The sequence below is a fragment of the Perna viridis genome, chromosome 7 (genome assembly GCF_037379345.1).
Source record: "Perna viridis isolate PV_CMFRI_1.1 ecotype Kerala chromosome 7, ASM3737934v1, whole genome shotgun sequence".
In the NCBI taxonomy this organism is placed as follows: Eukaryota; Metazoa; Mollusca; class Bivalvia; order Mytilida; family Mytilidae; genus Perna; species Perna viridis.
Window position 1 is genome coordinate 39,684,952 of NC_142451.1, and position 18,113 is coordinate 39,703,064.

Sequence of the window (18,113 nt, forward strand, 5' to 3'; positions counted from 1 at the left end):
AAGACGTTTCAGCATTGACAATTACTGCAATCGTTTTGATATCATTTCTTGATTTTAACATTCAAATACTTCACTAGGTCATTTGCTAACCGTGGGCGCCGGATGTAACAAGTGTTTACACTTGTCATATGTTATGTAGGTTATGTACAAATACTATTAATTTTATCATATTAAATGTTTGTGTACTTTTCCAAAATTTCACATTCTACATCGTTGTCCATCCGGGATTTGAAACAATGTAACGGGAGGCAGTAACCGGTACGGGTTTCCGTCATGTCCTGTTATCCATTGGAGATGTCCGTCCAGAGGGAAATTTTACCATAGGTGATTTTGTGACGTCTTATGTTCATCAGACATGGAAAATATCTTCATTTCGCCTTTGTGTGGTAAATTCAACTAACCGTAATTGTTGTTCCTCGTTTCTGTGTTTCTGTTACTTGCTATATGTAGAATTCAATATTGGATGTAACGTCCTTTCCGATTGGTTAATTTTTGTCAACATTACTCCATACACACCATGTTCTACTCACACAAAACGAACTCTACATTGTAATTAAGGCACTTAATCTTCAGTGTTCACCAAAATAAAAAGAAGTGACTATAATTATATTTTTTGTTTATTAAAGCATCAGTTCTATTGAATATCCAGTGGTTTTATTTGTCTGTTTCCTCCCATAGAACAATACAAAAGACAGATTTTAATGAAGATATCATAAGTAAAGTTGACGAAACAGTGACAATTAATATAGCTTCCTTACATTTTCCTCCATGTTTTTACGCTTTGATCGAACGGGTGTTGATACAAATTGTTTACAAAAAAAAAAAAAAAAAAAGATATAAAAAACATTAAAGTCAGTGAATCCAACTAGTCATGTATTATTCTAATAAATAAAATTGCACTGATTGTCCGGATAAGATTGCTTCTGTTGAGTCCTTATATATTCAACATTGCAGTTTGTTGAATATTTCTATCAATTACGGTAAACAACCCATAATGTAATGATATTCGTCGCCGATAAAGCTATTGCATAGGGAATATATTCTTTGGTCTCTAGGTATATTTTGCAAGCAGCCACTTTCAATCCATTCAGCTTGTGATTAATAGTACAGTAGTTCGCGTCATCAGTACATTACAGATTTACTGCACAAAATTCCGGTGTGTCTAATATCCAAGACCCACTGGGTCGACTTTCAAGTACATATTCTTTACTTTAAGCAGGGGCGGTTCCTAAAACTTTGAAAAAAGGGGTGCCAGGCAGGGTTCAACAGAAAAAGGGGGTGCTAGGACATTATTTTCCCATTTTTCAATTTTACATATGAAAATGACAAATTTTCAAATAAAAGAGGGTGCTAAACCCCTGCACACACTCTAGATTCGACAAGGAAATCATATGTGTTGAATCTGACTAAACTATTCATGGTATCAATATACTGTGCATAAGTTTTTCCATGTTATTTAAGTAGTCTTTGTAAGAATCATGCAAATTCTGTAATATGTGATACACCCCAAAAAAGGCTACACATTTTTATTTTTGTTATTAAGTTGCTTCATATGTCTCTATGATGAAATATGTAATCATTCATTCCAATCTGTCTGCTCTTAGATGATAATTCACATTGAAAATCCAATAGTTTCTACTGTATTTTGATGTCATTTACAGAGTTATCTCACTTTATGTTGAATTCTACAGTACATTCTACATAATTTATATCTTTTATGAACAGTGGTTATATGAAAACCACATATGTTAAATTCTGTTTTGTATAACGTTTTAAACAAAATATCAAAAATAAAAATATGTAGGCTTTCCAACCATGGATCACATTTTGCATGATTCTTAGTTGGAGTACTACTCAATATAAATACATTTTTGTCGTAGTCTCATTTTTTAACTTTGTCTTGTTCTATTTTCATTTGCGTTTATTAAGTTCTAGTTTGATTATTTCAAATTGATTTTTCCCATATTTAAATTAAATGCAAAAGTTCATGCAAAAAAAATTAAAATACATGTATAGCGCATTAAATGTAAGTACTGCGTTTTTATTTTCGTCTGTGATTAGGCTTAGACCTACAGTTTGCAATTTCTAATATAAATAGCGATGATTTATTGAATGTACTCAGTGTAATATATTTTTATGTTTCACATGTGAAATAACTTTTTGTTTTTTTCATTCTCAGCTCGCGCCAAATTCCGTACCTGGTGGTTCAGAATATTCATACACCGGTCCAAAAAATCAAATTAAATGTAAAAAAAAACTGAAATGAAAAAAAAAGATTTAAAAAATGTCTATCAGAAAGAATTTTTAAATAGGTCTCCTAAATAACCAAAATATGGATGACTAGAACACTACAATATTTTACTCGTGCATGGGGCAAATTTCACTAGGTCGTTAGATCTTTCCATTTTTCGGCATGCAGTTGATCATACTTGATCATACAGTTGATAAGTCAGCACAATATTAAAAGAGACAAACCTTGGTCTCTCCTGTGTTTATCGATCAGGAAACGTTGATGTAGGCAATTGTTTCATGGGATTGGAGTAATCACGTTGCAGGCACCACATTCCCAGAACTTTATAATCCTAGATACAAGTCTATCCTCTTACCAAGGAAGTCGTGGATTAATTTCAATCAGATTAATTTTTCATTGAATATCTCCGTCAAAGACATTTGTAAATGAAAGTGTATGGGAAATTTCAGAAAATATAGCTTCAGGGTTTAAACAAGGCGAAATATAGAATATTTTAAATTAACATACAGAATGTTGATTTCAACAAGTCCAGTTAAAATTTAGGCATAAATACAAGCATGTACTGGTATAGAGGCACAGAAACTAAGAACACATAGAATAAAGTGAAAATAAAACCGTCTATGGCTTTTAGTATTGTTTAGAATGGCATGCACCTGGATGTCATGGCTATTTCAATAATTGTCCCGTGTAGGTCCGGGTGTTAAAAGAATAGGCCTGCAGCAGCGCTAAGCTTGTCGTAAAAGGCGACTAAATAGTGCTCAGAACCCTAGCCGGGGGCTAGGGCGCTCTGACCAGAGAGCAACTGGGATGTGTGCCCCAGGTGGTTGAATGGGGTACCCCTGGCGTGTTACATGCTGGGGTTGTCAGGCTATAATACGGTAAACCTGACCGCAAACCATAGTGGTGCACCGTGTTGGCAAAGATGCCACGTTCCTCGCACGTTAAAGAACCCTACTGTGGTATTCTCCCGGAGTATTAACCATAGAGCTCCGCCACAGGAGGATAAATTGCCCGACCCTACCCACCTCTCCCTATTTTCAGTGGCAATCAAAATTTGTCGACCCCATTGTCCTTGTATCCCATCCCTCTTTCATTTCATCATCATTTCATGTTCATTTATCATCAATTTCATGTTCATCGTTTGAATATAGCTGGAATATTGCTGCTCGGACGTTAAACCCCAACAAACAAACAAACAAACAAACAAAATTTCAATAATTATGTGCCTATAGTAGAGGTGATCCTTGGTGTAGAAAAAAAACACCGATCTGACGATGCTTTCTCAGTCTACATATGCTTTATTTTTATGTAACGATAATTCTTTCTGTCTTCAGATCAGTATTTTTGAGAAAACCATTCATTCATCTCCCATAAATTCAACACCAAAAAAAAAATCAAGAACGATAACTCTTGCAAACATAAATTTTTATCTCGAAACTGCAACAACCGAATGAGAAACAAAAAGTGTTAATGTTGGCTGTATTCGTTTCTGATTTAGAATCCAAATACATTTGGTCGGTTTTTGACATGCATGAATCAACTTGTATTCTATCAGATTTTTTTTTTTTTTTTTTATAAAGAAAGATACTTTAAAAGGTGAAAGTTTCCAAGTTAATTCATTTGTGTCTAAAACTAAGCCGAGTATTGACAGAATAAGAACGAGAAATGAAATTTGTCTCAAGTCAACACAAATATATGGACAAATATACAACAAAATAAAGATATGTTAAAAAAAATCGATGCTTTCTGAGAAGTTCCGTCCTTAGATTGTAAGATCAAAAACACAAGGAGCTCAAATCCATATTTTTATTAGTCCCGATAAACAAAAAAAAGTGTACAGAATCTTTTGACAAAAATGCATAATGGGCGCGCAGCATAAGTTTGTCCTACCTTTAAAATGTGGGGAGTATATCATTTAAGATATTTTGTGACCGTACCAACAAAACTTTAAATTCATAGAAGAAAAAGCTAAGAAGTGAACACATGCGTTTACAAATAAACAAGAACAACTAATATTTCAAAAATGCCTAAGGACAAAAGTTGTAAATAAGACAATTGTCCATCGCAAATCAAGGAAACATATATCCATTTTAAAGCATCAACCCTACCCTGATCAATATCTTTATCCTCAGGTAATATGATTTAGGCAGGTTGTAATCAAGCTCCTGTGCAGAGGGTATTTTCGCTATTTCAAAACTTTAACAAAAGCCTTTACTCTTCTACAGACAGTATTTATTTAAACCCCGCTTCTCTATGCAAATAAGTAACTTACAACGCAACAGTTTTGTGGATTCGTAACGCTAGCGGAGTGATACGTCATGAACCAGGTAGTAGTTATTCGGTCTGCGGAGGAAAGTGGACTGTAATCTGCCTTTTCTTGTGAACAGTACCACAACAGACTTGTAAAGCATAAAGAACACGTTTAGTTGTTGTTAAAGTTAATGTAATTACAAAGATTTCTTGGTTTATTATTGTGAAGCAATCATTCAAGTTTGGTAAAAGATTACGTAATTTCATAAACTACTGCAAAATTGGAACAAACTCTACCAATTATTGTGTATCCACTCACCCTCCCCCAATTCCTCTTTTAGTAGTTTAATATAGGTACACTTGCACTTATGTGTGGGCCGATCTAATCATGTAAGCCTTAAGAATTACTCTTTTTACAACTCTAAGAAAAATGCAGTACTACATAACATAAATGGGATATTTATAAAGTGCTATTACAGATCAAATTAACTTTTTTTATGATAAATATAAATGTGTACTGCATATGCCCGCATTTTATATGATTAAGGCTATTACAGGGAGTACAAATTTCTGAACAGACAGATGGACAATTAAAATTGTCTCTAATGGAAAGTTGAAAACACAAAGATTAAAGGTGGCATAAGTATACACATTTCTTCTGAAACAAGATTAAGTATAGAAACATTAAGTAAAAGTAGACTCTAATTGTTGTTTGTTCAGCGGACAATTTAGACAGACACTGATACCTTCAAAGCTGTGTTTATCTCTCTCCTGGGGTTTCTGCAGGAGAGACTAGACCTACTGTAATCTTGTTTGTGACTTTTAGAAGCAACAAGTTACAATTATTTTTTTCACTCGTGTGGGAAATGGACAATAGCAACAGATTCTGTAATTTTCAGAACAACGGTAGGCACCACCAAGACAGATTCAGTACTGAACATAGCTATTTAGCACATTGCTGACGCACAATCAGAAGGGAGTAATTATCGACTCTTATTTACGAAATTTGGGAATCAGCAATCATTAGGAAACCAGCAATGAACCTAAGAGAATACGACCAAAGCGGAGAAATTAAATGTCATGTGTCAGGATACTCAGCTTGTGAAGAACCAGAGATTATGAAAAGTGGTATTCCAGATCGGTTAAAAATTGGGGTTCCAGACTATTATTTGCTCATTTTTTGCCCAAAGTTTACACAAATTTCTACAAAAAAAGCGGTTGGGTTCGGGGTTGGACCCCAAATGGATCCGCCAATATGTGTGAAAAGGCGTGTATCTGGAATTGAAAGTTAAATCTAAAATAGTTGATGATAAATTTTGAGATCGTTTACTATATATGCAATGGACTTACATTTTAGCAACCGACGGTGGTTATCATGGAAAGCACAAGCAATGCGTGGTACGTGTGGTTTAATTGTGATTAAGCAATTAGTAAAAGGGAAGTGAGCTTAAAGGCTTATAAGTAACTAACGCCTTGTTATTAAATTTTCAGAAGCAAGTACCTAAAAACTTCCTGTATTATAAAATTTAGACATGTTTACGAAAACACCAAGGACTAAAAACGACTTTTGTACCAATAATGACCCTTGTTAGTCTGAAATTTTTTCCATGGCGGGAAATGATGACGTAGAAGGGAAGCTGGTTAACAACAGCATAAAATATAAATTATGATCCAGTTTTGTTCTATATAGAATGCAATACTAAAAGTGAACGGGGATAAAAAAAAACGTTGTATAGCAAAATGTCTGAAATATACAACAATTCCTGCATTATCAATGCCCTTGGTTTTTTGTGACCATTTTTTTTTATTATTTCATTGTTTTTAGTTTGTAGTGTCTGGACAATCCATCAAATTTTAGTTTTCGTTTTTGTGAGATCGCTTTGGGGTTACATTTATTTTTTTCTGATTTCTTTGTTTTTTGTCTTTCAATTCAAAAATTTGCGTTTCAATTTCCCCGTAATGTTAGTATTACAAATAGGAAACGTCAATTCCTATTATTTGCTTCAATTTATAAATGATTGGACATTGTTTCTATGTCAGTAAAAATAACCGTTTTTCAAAAAACAAGAGAAAAAGAAATCTGAAATACAGAGAGTCATTCATTTTCAAAACAGAACTGGGTGTGTGTATGGGTATTGAAAAAATCAAAACTAAATTCAAAGAAAGGTATTCGCTGGAGAGGTCGGGACATTATCTACTACAACTTGCGCGGTATGGATATCCCAATACCTCAAAACGACGGTTATTTCCCCTGGTTTTCCTGTCGTACTCACTTGATTTATATGTTTGTTTTTACTCACAATGGTGTAAATAGTAAAATCCAAATGCATATATGCTCATAGGCCTACCTTTCTGCGGTGCAAAAGTGTAATCTATTTTTATAAATATATATATTAGGTGTTTTAGAGTTTTGCATCCGCAAACGTCTAGTCATCTGCATTTTAGTATCTACAAGCATGAAAATATATTTGGTGAAACCAATGTCAAAGTACAGGGTTTGTATTTCCTTGATCATTTTTCCCTCTTTATGCTGTTAAAAGCATAAAAGAAAACAGGCACTAAAATATGACAAAAAGTTATCTTAACTATGAAATGTTTGGTACAGATTATTTATATATATATATAGTGACTTACAGGGAGGCATTCGGAAGTATATTGGTTGTATAAAAAAAAATCATGTATTTTGAGAGTTGTACAACGTGCACATTCTACGGTCGAATGCTTTCCTGAAAATCAATTTATAATGAAATTTTACCGAAGTTACATTTCACTATACATTTGAACGTCCGTAAAGATTGGATACGGAATTCCAAGAACTGTCAACAGATTCATATACAGTGCATGATTATAGTCAGTAGGTGTCAGCATATGGTCTCATCTAAGATAACTCTCAGCCAATCAAACACCCAAAAAATTTGTCAAAAACCAGGATACAACAATTAGAGAAAAGAGGAAAAGTGATATTACATGAATGAACCAAGTTACACTATATTTTCTTTTTAATTTATACTCGGAACGATAATTTCCCTATGTCTCCAAGACAAAAAAAATATCTTTTTAGCTTGGTGAAAAATTTGCTAAGTCGACCAATTCTATATTGTTTTGTTGAGATTTCTGGTCTACTCATACGAGATATGAATTCCATTATATAGACCAGCATGTTTTTTTTTATTCCACTTCTATAAACACACGACGTCTTTCATAGTTACCCTCCAGTCCTTAAGAACATTTTCAAAGTGAATGTTACTTTGTTTTAAAAGGAATTGAAGTGCTGACAGTTGAAATCACTTGATAATGGAAATATACTGTAGCATATATCAATTTTTTCTTAAAATGAAACTTATAGTATTTAGTTTATCATAGTACCAAAACTCAATTTTGTGCGCTAACTTGCCTATCGCAAAAATATATAGCTGAAACTATTGGTCCAACACGAAATCAATATTAGTTTGCCAAATCGAAACAATGGCTGAATTTCTTGTCTTGTTCAATGGCATTCGTTTACGTTCATAAAATATTTTCCATGCAATATACATGTATTCTACATACCATTACATGTAGAATACATGTATATTGCATGGAAAATATTATATCACTGCCTGAATTTAATATGAGACAAGGCTAAGAAAAATGGAACGAGTCAAGAGAATGTTCGAAAGACGATTAAAATGCCAGGTCTGACTCCGTTTGTCTTCTCCTACGTATACGCGCATTTCAATATTAATTCCTCTCAAAATGTTCATCCATTGCATCTTGAAAGTCTGTAAACAGGCAATCCATGTGACTTGTGTTCCATTTGTTTACAAACGTGTGACGAACGTGGCTGGTAGCAGCTTGTGACATGAAAATCCCTAATACACTCCTTCTGATTTACATTTGCCACAAGCGTAAGTACATGTACGTTTGTCCATGACCTTTTTTAATATTACAAAGATGATTTTTTTCAATGTGTGCAGATTGTTTTCCTTACGAAAGTAGCAAAGTATTGGGTTTAGTTTCAAGACAACGCATTGGGCTGGTGGATCCAGTGGGGTTCGGGCTTTTGTTGAAGTGTTGATAATTTTATGCAAACATTAGCCGGGAGCTCCCCTTTTTACAAATATCTGAATCGGACCCCTTTTATGAATTTCTGAACCCGCCACATATGTAGATGCATTACCAGAACTCTGGTATTACCACAATCAGTTAATACAAACAGTTTAATTAAGTAAACGCTGTGATTTTTTTTAAGTCGTTTCTAAGATAATAATCCCACGCATCATCTTATTTTAGTAATAAGGAAGAAAAATATGAGATTCATACTTGTAGCCTGTATGGTCAACTGCACGGGACCAATTACTTGTATTCATTTATTCGTGCAAATGTCTGCTTAAATTGGATAGAAAAATCCAAGTTTTCCCTTTACATCAATTATGCAAATGACAGTGGTTATAATTTATTCAGTAAGTCTTAAACAAAGAAAGTAAATGTATATTCGATCAGCATTTTGAGTTACTAAAAATAGGGTAATAAGGAAATAAGATGCAATACCCAGCAGATTTATATTTGGATTTTTACGAACTTCTATATTTAGATACTAAAAATAACCGTTAGTTCTTTCCAATCAAATAAATATAAAGGTAATGTTCAAAGACCGCAATTCCACAGATAAAAGATCAAAAATGGATACGCTAATTATGGTAATGTTTATAATTAGTCTTTTGTTTAATTAGAAAGTAAAAGTAATTACACTCTCCATTTAAGGTTTAAACATATGTGCGCTGTTTAATTATTTCTTTTAGGCGAAATGACATAATCAACTATACCTTGTCCATAAAACTATAATTGATATTTTACAGCTGATTTTCGGAAAAAAATCAAAAATAAAGTTGACAGTGAAAATTATTAACAAAGTTCACGCAATAAAAATTTACCGCAACTAAAAACATTTTATCATTTAATAATCTTTAGTCAATACGATACTTTAGTAATATATCCTTTGAAATTGTTACGCCCAGTTTCTTCATTACATATACACAAGAAATGTTTGGTATTTAATTTACATGACACAGATAAGTAAACATTATCTCCTAACAGTGTGGAAATAGCGTATCTTTAATACTAACAGTTAATTACGTAATTACTACAAACACAACGATTATTTATAACCTTATATTTTACCCCCCGGGCCATTGTGTGGGACACGAGTCGCTATCTCTTACATGAAAAATCAATAATTCATAATAAATGTAGAAAATCATAAAATCATGTACAAAGGAAATACCTAGCCTCGTGTATTTCCTTCGGGATATGATTTATGAATGGGATGTGTATTACAAATCGATTAACGATTTTGTAATTAGGTGAAATTTGTGTGTAATATTTCCTCTTTACACACCATCCTATTAATAATCATTTTGGGATGAAATTTCCTTTGTTAAATAATCGTGAGATCGTGGTTAAAAACCCGAACGGACAAGTCACTCAACGCCTTATGGCGTGACTCAGCTTCAGTGAATGAACTCGCTGCTATGACGACATTTTTGTTTTTCTTTATTTGGAGGTCAATTTATTTTTAGACTAACACATGGTGGGGAAATTCTTGTGGGTTATACCATAATTTGATTGGTTTTCATTTTTACGTCACGGGAGATGCTTAAATTTGATTGGTTGTCCGGCAGACAGAACACGTCTATGATATCAAAACAGGATGTTGTATGTGTTATTGGTCATTAACTACAGGCTACGCGTAGAGATCACATCGTTATCGAGAAGTGATCTTACTACATTAATTAATTGGTATTGTTTACTTTTAGCTGAAGCTGTTCGGAAGGAACACAATGGCAACAGAAACGCAAAGACTTATTGCACTTTCATTGGGAAAAATAGCAGCATCAAGGCAAAAGCGTGGAGGAATTAATTTACATAAGAACTTGCTTGTTGCAAGCGTGTTACATAAAGCAAGGAGTGCGTATATGATGGAAAATTTACAAACAATGCTTGCCAAAAAAGCTCAGCAGAATTTGGAATCAACGAAAACTGGACAATCTAACCAGCAGATAAGTACTCAAACTTCTATTTCTAATACTACGAATTTACAGTCGAGTGCACACAACAGTCTATCACCGAAAAGGTCGCGATTAGAAACTGACTATAGAGTATCTAGACCGTGTCCAGACGACAAAGAAAATTCTCCGCCAAAATGCTCAAAGATGGATAATGAAAATGTTTCGGAAAATGTTTGTGAAAAACCAATAGACAAATGCGAAAATTCTATCACGCACGGTAGCGTAAACAGTGGGCATGTTCTAACAGAAAGTCAATGTACTGAGTCAAAAGAGGTCAACGATTACGTCAGCAGTTGTTCTAGGTGCGCTTCAAAACGGAGGCGTGATCATGATCAATCACAATCAGACAATGATAATTCAATCATGATTAAGAAAAGCCGATTGGATTGTGATGAGGAACTTCATGATTACAGCGAAGAAAGTGATGATATGCAAACTGACTGCGCGCAAATGACATCCTTAGTAAATGTATTCAACACTAGTTTAGGAGGACTATGTTCTGATATGTCTCGTTCATCGAATGATGAGTCTGAGGAGGCCGACGACGAAAGCAGCGATGAAGAATCCGACGATGTGTTCTACACTAATCTCAAACCTGCCAAATCAATAAACTATCCCGGACTTAGTGATAAAGGCAATATTTATTGTGGTTCGAACGTTGTGGACTCCGTTACTATGCCAACGCCAATAGCTTTGACGGTATGACTTAGGTCAACGTACAAAGGGGAACAATAAATTAATGATTGCCAATTTCGTCCATCCTAGCCAAAGTCTATTGAATGGGATTGACCGGACTTAACTTTGGAATTAAGCCAGATAAACAAACTGTTTACTACAAGACGAGTGATTCCGTTTATCGATCAATAGATTTTGTGACGCTTTAACGGTTTATGACTATCACTATGATCGGGATCAATAAATTCAGCTATTCAAATGAACAATAGCAAACTTTAATCAAATCAGGTGTGATCGATTATTAATAATGCAAAGTAGCTGGTGTATGGATTTGTCTTTGTTCGTTGAGAGTGCATTTTTCATCGAGTCATGAATCAGTGAACCATGTCAAAATTTAATATGTCATTGTGTCTCATTTGAAATGATTCATTCTAAAAATAATTAATCATATCTTATGCAAATGAGTAATAGAAAGAGGGAAAAAGAATAATACTGACGAATGCAATATGTGAATGAGAGAAAATGATTGAATGATATTTTAATGTGTGAGGTCTATTGTATTTTAGATAGAATATTTATTTATTTATGACAAAGAAAAAATGAAGAAAAGAATCCTACAAAAATATTAAAAATAAATAATGAAAAACAAAAATTACTAGTTTGTTTTTATTGGAAGTCAAATCTTAATTGAAGGTGGTACATGTAATTGAAGCATTGACATCGGAATCACTACCAAAGTGGGTAGGGATATTAATAGTAAGCCTACAAGTTAACAAAGACATGTTTTTGTACATCTATGGTATCACAATATCTAAATACCCTATTATTTTTCTTGTATTCGACCACACATTTGACTGAGTACTATGATATGGGCTTGAAAACTTGATATTGGGACCTCATTATTTGGGCTAGATTTGTAAAAAATGAAGACGCATAGAATGTACATATATGTGTACATTATAGTATAAATGTAAATGCATGCAGAATATTACGTACATGTACATGTAGCATACAAAATCATATTTTTTTATTCATTTGCATATTCGAGTTGGTATGTGTATCTTGCTTTACTAGTGAGACCATATATGCACATGTATAATTGCAAAACAAGATTTAAGATTAATCAAGAAAAGTATCAAAATATAAACATCAAAAAGAGAAAGAAACAGACAATAAATATATGTACCCTAAAAACGTGACAACAGTATACAAAAATGTACATTTACAGGCATTCAATAAACCACATAATACTATGTGCATATAATATTTAGATTCAATCTGCTTCAATTAAGTCGAGTATGCATTTAAAAAAATATATTAAGTTACATGTAACTATGCTGAATTTAGTTCTCGTATTAAACAGTGGTCACTGTTTTGTTTTTCACCTTTAATACAAAAAAGTTGAACATTTTATTAGTCAAAAGATACTACGCCTATCAAAATATAAAAGAAGAACATATTAAAAAAAGCATAAGTAACGAAGTCCGGAAAAAAAAACAAAAACAACCAGTCAGCATCTTTTTGTGAGGAGTACATTTTGTACCTGTGAATATAAGGCCCAGCACCTGCCGGACGCTTTCCTTTCAGATGACCGCCAATAGTTAACCTAGAATTACAGTAGATACATTGACAGCTGACCCTATAGCCATTCATCCCTTACATTACATCTTGTTAGTAGCTGTATTATAATCCACCAAAGGCTATTAGTGGTGACATCTTTATAACAAGCCCTGACACCTCCTGACCTCTGTGACTTTTTGTCCCGCTTTGCTGATCAGGCGTGCGAGTTATATTGAAAATGAGAACCTTGACCGAAAAGTTCAAATTTCATTGTAATATTCAAAACCCGACGCTTTGTTACGGGTACTGATGTTTCGATCCGAACAATACCACTATGACTTTAAACGGATAGAATTTGCATAATCGAGATGTTTTATTGCTCACAGGGCCAATGGAATATGTATTTCTACAGGGTTATCATGACAAACAGTGGAAAATTGCATAACTCCTTTAAAATTAGGTTTACGCATTGCACCCCACGAAGAAAATACAAAAATACTTAACTTTGTTTCTTTATTATATGGTAAGACAATAAGGAGCACAAGTCACATGAAGTCTAACTACCCACGTCCTCTTGTTATGTTACGTGCCCAATGATGACCTCTCTAGATTAGAAGGTAGTCAAAAATGTAAGTGCTGAATATCTGCTTTTGGGAAACCTTCGTTTGTTTTTCGTTATGATATTTGATGCATAACAATTGGCATAAAACTATTCAAAATAAAAGAAAATATGTAAATAATAGAATACAATTGCAAACAAGAGAACGGAGGCGAGTAATTCAGACACCGATTTATTTGATTTACCCATTGAAAGCTTCATACAGATGTAACAATATTCACTTTCGTCATAGACATAAACATCTTTTCACCAGTAAAGAAAACAAATTATAGTGTTAAGTTCATGAGACCGGTGCCACCTACGTGGTTCCCTGGAAACAATCCTACACGTCACTTTTCTGTCACGCCTCCACGGTAACGTAAAAAGGATGCTGTTTATCAACAACCACATCAACCGGATATTGATTTTTCAAAAATCGATATCATTAAGCATACTCTATGGAAATAATGCGACATACTGGAATCAAACCACAGACAATGGACAATAAAATTGTGTCAGATAGTAGGATTTCCCCGAATGACTCTTAGAAGTGCGCAGTGATATACATCGACGATTATTGGCCAATTTTTAAACCCAAGAAAAATCAGGAAGTGCTGATTATAGCAAAGTTAGTCATGGAGCTTCATAGGACATCAAAACATTCACTACAAAACCTTTTGAAACCGAACACTCAAGTAACCTGCCTAATAAACAAACCATATACACACATTCTTTATGTCAGCCCTTGTACATTTTAGCATGTGGAAAACACCGGTTAACCGAACCGGTGCAAGTTGTAATTATTACTGGTTAGTTTTAGGTACATAATTTTATAAAAAAGCAGAACATATTGCGAACACAGCCATGTAGTACTTTAAAGCATAACTGCAGCTTTTGAGGATAGCTATTGTCTACTGTATATGCATGTACATATTTTCTTGCTGTATCTGGCAATGACAATTCAAAATAAAAATTCGGGGCGAAAATAAACCACTTTGCAAAAAGCCTTAGTAGTATTTTGATGAATTATAGTTTTAATTTATCAATTACATTAGTTCCTTCTTGTGTGTATATATATACCACCTTACACAATACAAACTATATTATCTGTATTTGTATTGCTTGCCAAAAAATATTGATTTACAAGAAACTTCCTGAATAAACTTAACCATGTATACCATTGCTGAAATATCGTATCTTTGACCTTGGTGTATATATATCGCCAATTTAGTGAGTAAATAGGCGTATTTAACAGGAATATACCCGATTGTGAAAGCGTACTACCTGAAAGCGTACTACCTTGTCTTAAAATACCCACGAGAAGGAAGTGTGCTTTTTATTTACATTGCATCCCGGACCCCAATACCGGATTAGCACGATGCAGAAAACGAAATGAAAAATGCACAAATATTCTTAACGTAGAATTTAAGTCTGCTGGAGGCATCGCACAACTGCGTTATCAACTTTTACCTGTTCTTCAACGTATGCTTTAAAACATACCTGAGAGAGTCAAAGGTCTACCACACGCGTTTGCCAGTGGCTTAGTTAAGATTCTGAAAAAAGGGAAAATTAATGTTTGCCTTAATCTGTGTCGAAAAAAGATATGACGTCATGAATATCCAGCCTTAATTCCAAGGCTTCACCATACGAAGTGCACTTTTGTCATTTAATATTGATAGATTGAAATAAGCTATGTAGGCAATGTCCAATGAACATACAAAGCGCTAAAAATAAAACATCACACAGCAGGAATCTAACTAATCTAAACCAAGAATTTGACAAAAATCAGGTTTGATCTGTGTAATCCAAGCATGAATCCTGCTCATCAGGTTTGATCTGTGTAATCCAAGCATGAATCCTTTTCATCAGGTTTGGCTCGGTTTGAAAGGTTTTACATTACAGTTATATCCGTTGTTTTTCTACGTTCTTATAGGCATTCCCTAAACAAACGAGAAAACAATCAAGAACATTTCTATAGGACCCGACTCAATCCCATGAAATAGGAACGTATAACAACAAAACCATCAACCACCACTACCACAACCCCTGCAACCAACAACAACAACAACGACGACGACCAACCCTGAACCCCACCATAACCACAACCACCACAACCACCATAAAGAAAGACGACCCATCCTGAATACCACCACCAACAACAACCCGACAACCTGTACAAATTTAATAATGGCGATACTTATTAAAAAAAATTCACGATCTTACTACTCAACAAATAACACGTGAAACATTTCTTGAGTTTATCAGTTTTAATTTTGATATGCACGTGCAAACTTAAAACAAATATAATTATCACTACCTTAACCTTCCACACATTAGCTCCTCTTAAAGTTGATACACCTAGTTTCAGCTGATTATGGATATAACATAAATCTGTTTTACTTTCATACATGTCAATGTTCAAAGATAAGTTCAATTCTGCTGTTTACAATGCAACTTGCAGAGTGGAGGATGGGATTGGTAGGTGTACGTCCCCTAAAATTGAAAACAGTTTACATGAAATCTTGTTTTCTCACAAGTTCTACCCCAAAATTTAATTTCTTGCATTGCATCGCCCGGCTAATCTGGAATCCTGGACACGTCCCTGCTTCTCTACAGTAGAGATCAATCACGTGCAATGCAGTTGTTTATTTGCAATTTTTTGTTGCTATCCGGAACCCCTCTGGCAATGATGGAAGTACATTTTTTTGTACATTTTCTATCAGGTAAACGACCGAAGTAAATCGAACAGTCTTGTACTTTATACGATTCGTACGAAAACATATAGCTTAAGAGAACATTCTTTAATCATTTTTTAAAATTAACAGAAAATCTCATTTTCTGCTGACGTCAGCGTTAGCGATCTTTTCCTAACTTAATGCAACGGATTCTAAAAGATTATCGATTCCCAGTAGATTGACGCAACAAACGAAATAGGTTTCTTTAAAGTATACTGCAAGGCGGTTAATGATGATCTGTGTTCATCAGACGAACTCTGGTGACATTTCTAATCCTGCATTTGACGAACATGAAGAAACTGGAAAAATGTGCCAGAATTAAAGGGAAAAATGCTTTCAGAAATATTGGTATATCATGGGGGAACTGTGTAAAATAAAACTCCATGTTCACACGAGTGGCCTCCAATCATTCTTATTTATATACTTTCTGTCTAAGAATCAGGCAAAATGAGCACAAGGTGTGGCACATGACGAAAAAAAAACAGATTTTATTACATTAACCTACTATTAATACGTACGAATTAATGTGTTTGTAAAGTTTGCTTTTTTAAGATATTGATAGGTAAAATTTAGTTGAAATGCACTACAGAAAAATGGAAACAAATTTCCACACTTTTTCTCTATATAAGCAGCCAAAATATCATCATCACATATGCTTCAGGATAAATTTAGATAGCTTGGCGGTTGTTTTCTAGATTATTGAATATATTTAAAACATGAAGGCCAAATTTTGAAAAAATGGTGTGCTTTCCAGTGCCTGATTCTCACACAGATCGGTACTTAAATAAACCTACTAGATGTTCCGTCTAGTCAATTCACGTTGTCCTCAAATGAACGATATATCACTGGCACATATTTAGAATTTTATTACACTTATAAAAAAGACTTCTTCAGAATGTAGTTTACTACAATAATAATGCACGAGACTTTTTTTTTTTAACAATATAATGATTTTTCAGGAAGTTCTGTTTGTTTGTAGTGGCTTTTAATTATAGTTAGTTGAGTTGGTGAAATATCGCTTTGGAACAGCACCCCATTAAATACCTAAAATTCTGGTAAAAAAAAAAAAAATTTACGACTACCCTCAGACCTCCTGGCAAGGCGTCATTCTCGCCCCACCAATTCAGATTTGGATGCTACGACTCTGGGAGAGTGTGCTGAGTAACATACGTATAAAAGCAGTGTAGGTCTTTTGGACCCGACATTGAGTTAAATGTACTTTGCTATCTGTAAAGTTCTTGGATGTTTTGAGCTATTTTAATTGTGTTGTTTAGGCGTCGATAATAAAACAAGTCTAGCTCCATGCATGAAGCACATTTAATTGAACAAAGAACGTCATAGAGTCGTCGCCTCAAATAATGACCGCCCATTTTATTATTTTTTTTTCTCAAATATGAGTACATAGATTTCATATCTTTATGTTATAATGTTAGCATGTAGGTACCGATAGGAAATGCGTGTAATTCAGGAGACTAATTAGAAGCCGTGAGAAATCATGCCGCGGAAGAATGATACTATCAAAGTAGGTCAATATTTGCATCGAAATTATTTACGTACGATACTATATTTTATTTGGAAACATTTCGGTGCAAGTCAAAATGTAGAGAGAACAGTTTTTTTTCTCTTTTTTGGGATTAGGTGGGTGGGCTGAGTTTAGGCCCCTATAGGTCGAAAAGTGAAAAGAAATCAAATCACCGGAGCACCCCCTTTTCGAATTTCCGGTTCCACCACTGATTAATCATTGTTGATTGATACACATAATTTTGTTACATATTTCAGTACGAACCACAGGTTTTGTTCTTCATGACTGGGTGGCATAAAATCCGGCAAAAACAATTGATTGTACTTTGATTAACCCAAATATTTCATTCCGCACCAAATCGTTCTCGATTTATTGGAATGATTTAAGGACTTATATCTTATGCCAAAATGACCCGGTTCTATTTTACAAATTTTAAGAGTCATTTCAAAACAAAAGTTATTTAAAGCCAGCATCT

The 18,113-nt window shown here is 34.1% G+C and overlaps 1 protein-coding gene across 1 annotated transcript; it reads left to right on the plus strand.

The window, feature by feature from the left end:
* Window positions 1–9,113: 9,113 nt before the first annotated feature.
* LOC148612663 (uncharacterized) lies at window positions 9,114–11,875 on the plus strand. Its single transcript, XM_088594312.1, has 2 exons — window positions 9,114–9,180; window positions 10,297–11,875. Exons 1-2 carry the CDS (start codon window positions 9,124–9,126, stop codon window positions 11,251–11,253), a joined length of 1,014 nt encoding a protein of 337 aa, XP_088450438.1. The 5' UTR covers window positions 9,114–9,123; the 3' UTR covers window positions 11,254–11,875.
* The last annotated feature ends 6,238 nt before the right edge of the window (window positions 11,876–18,113 follow it).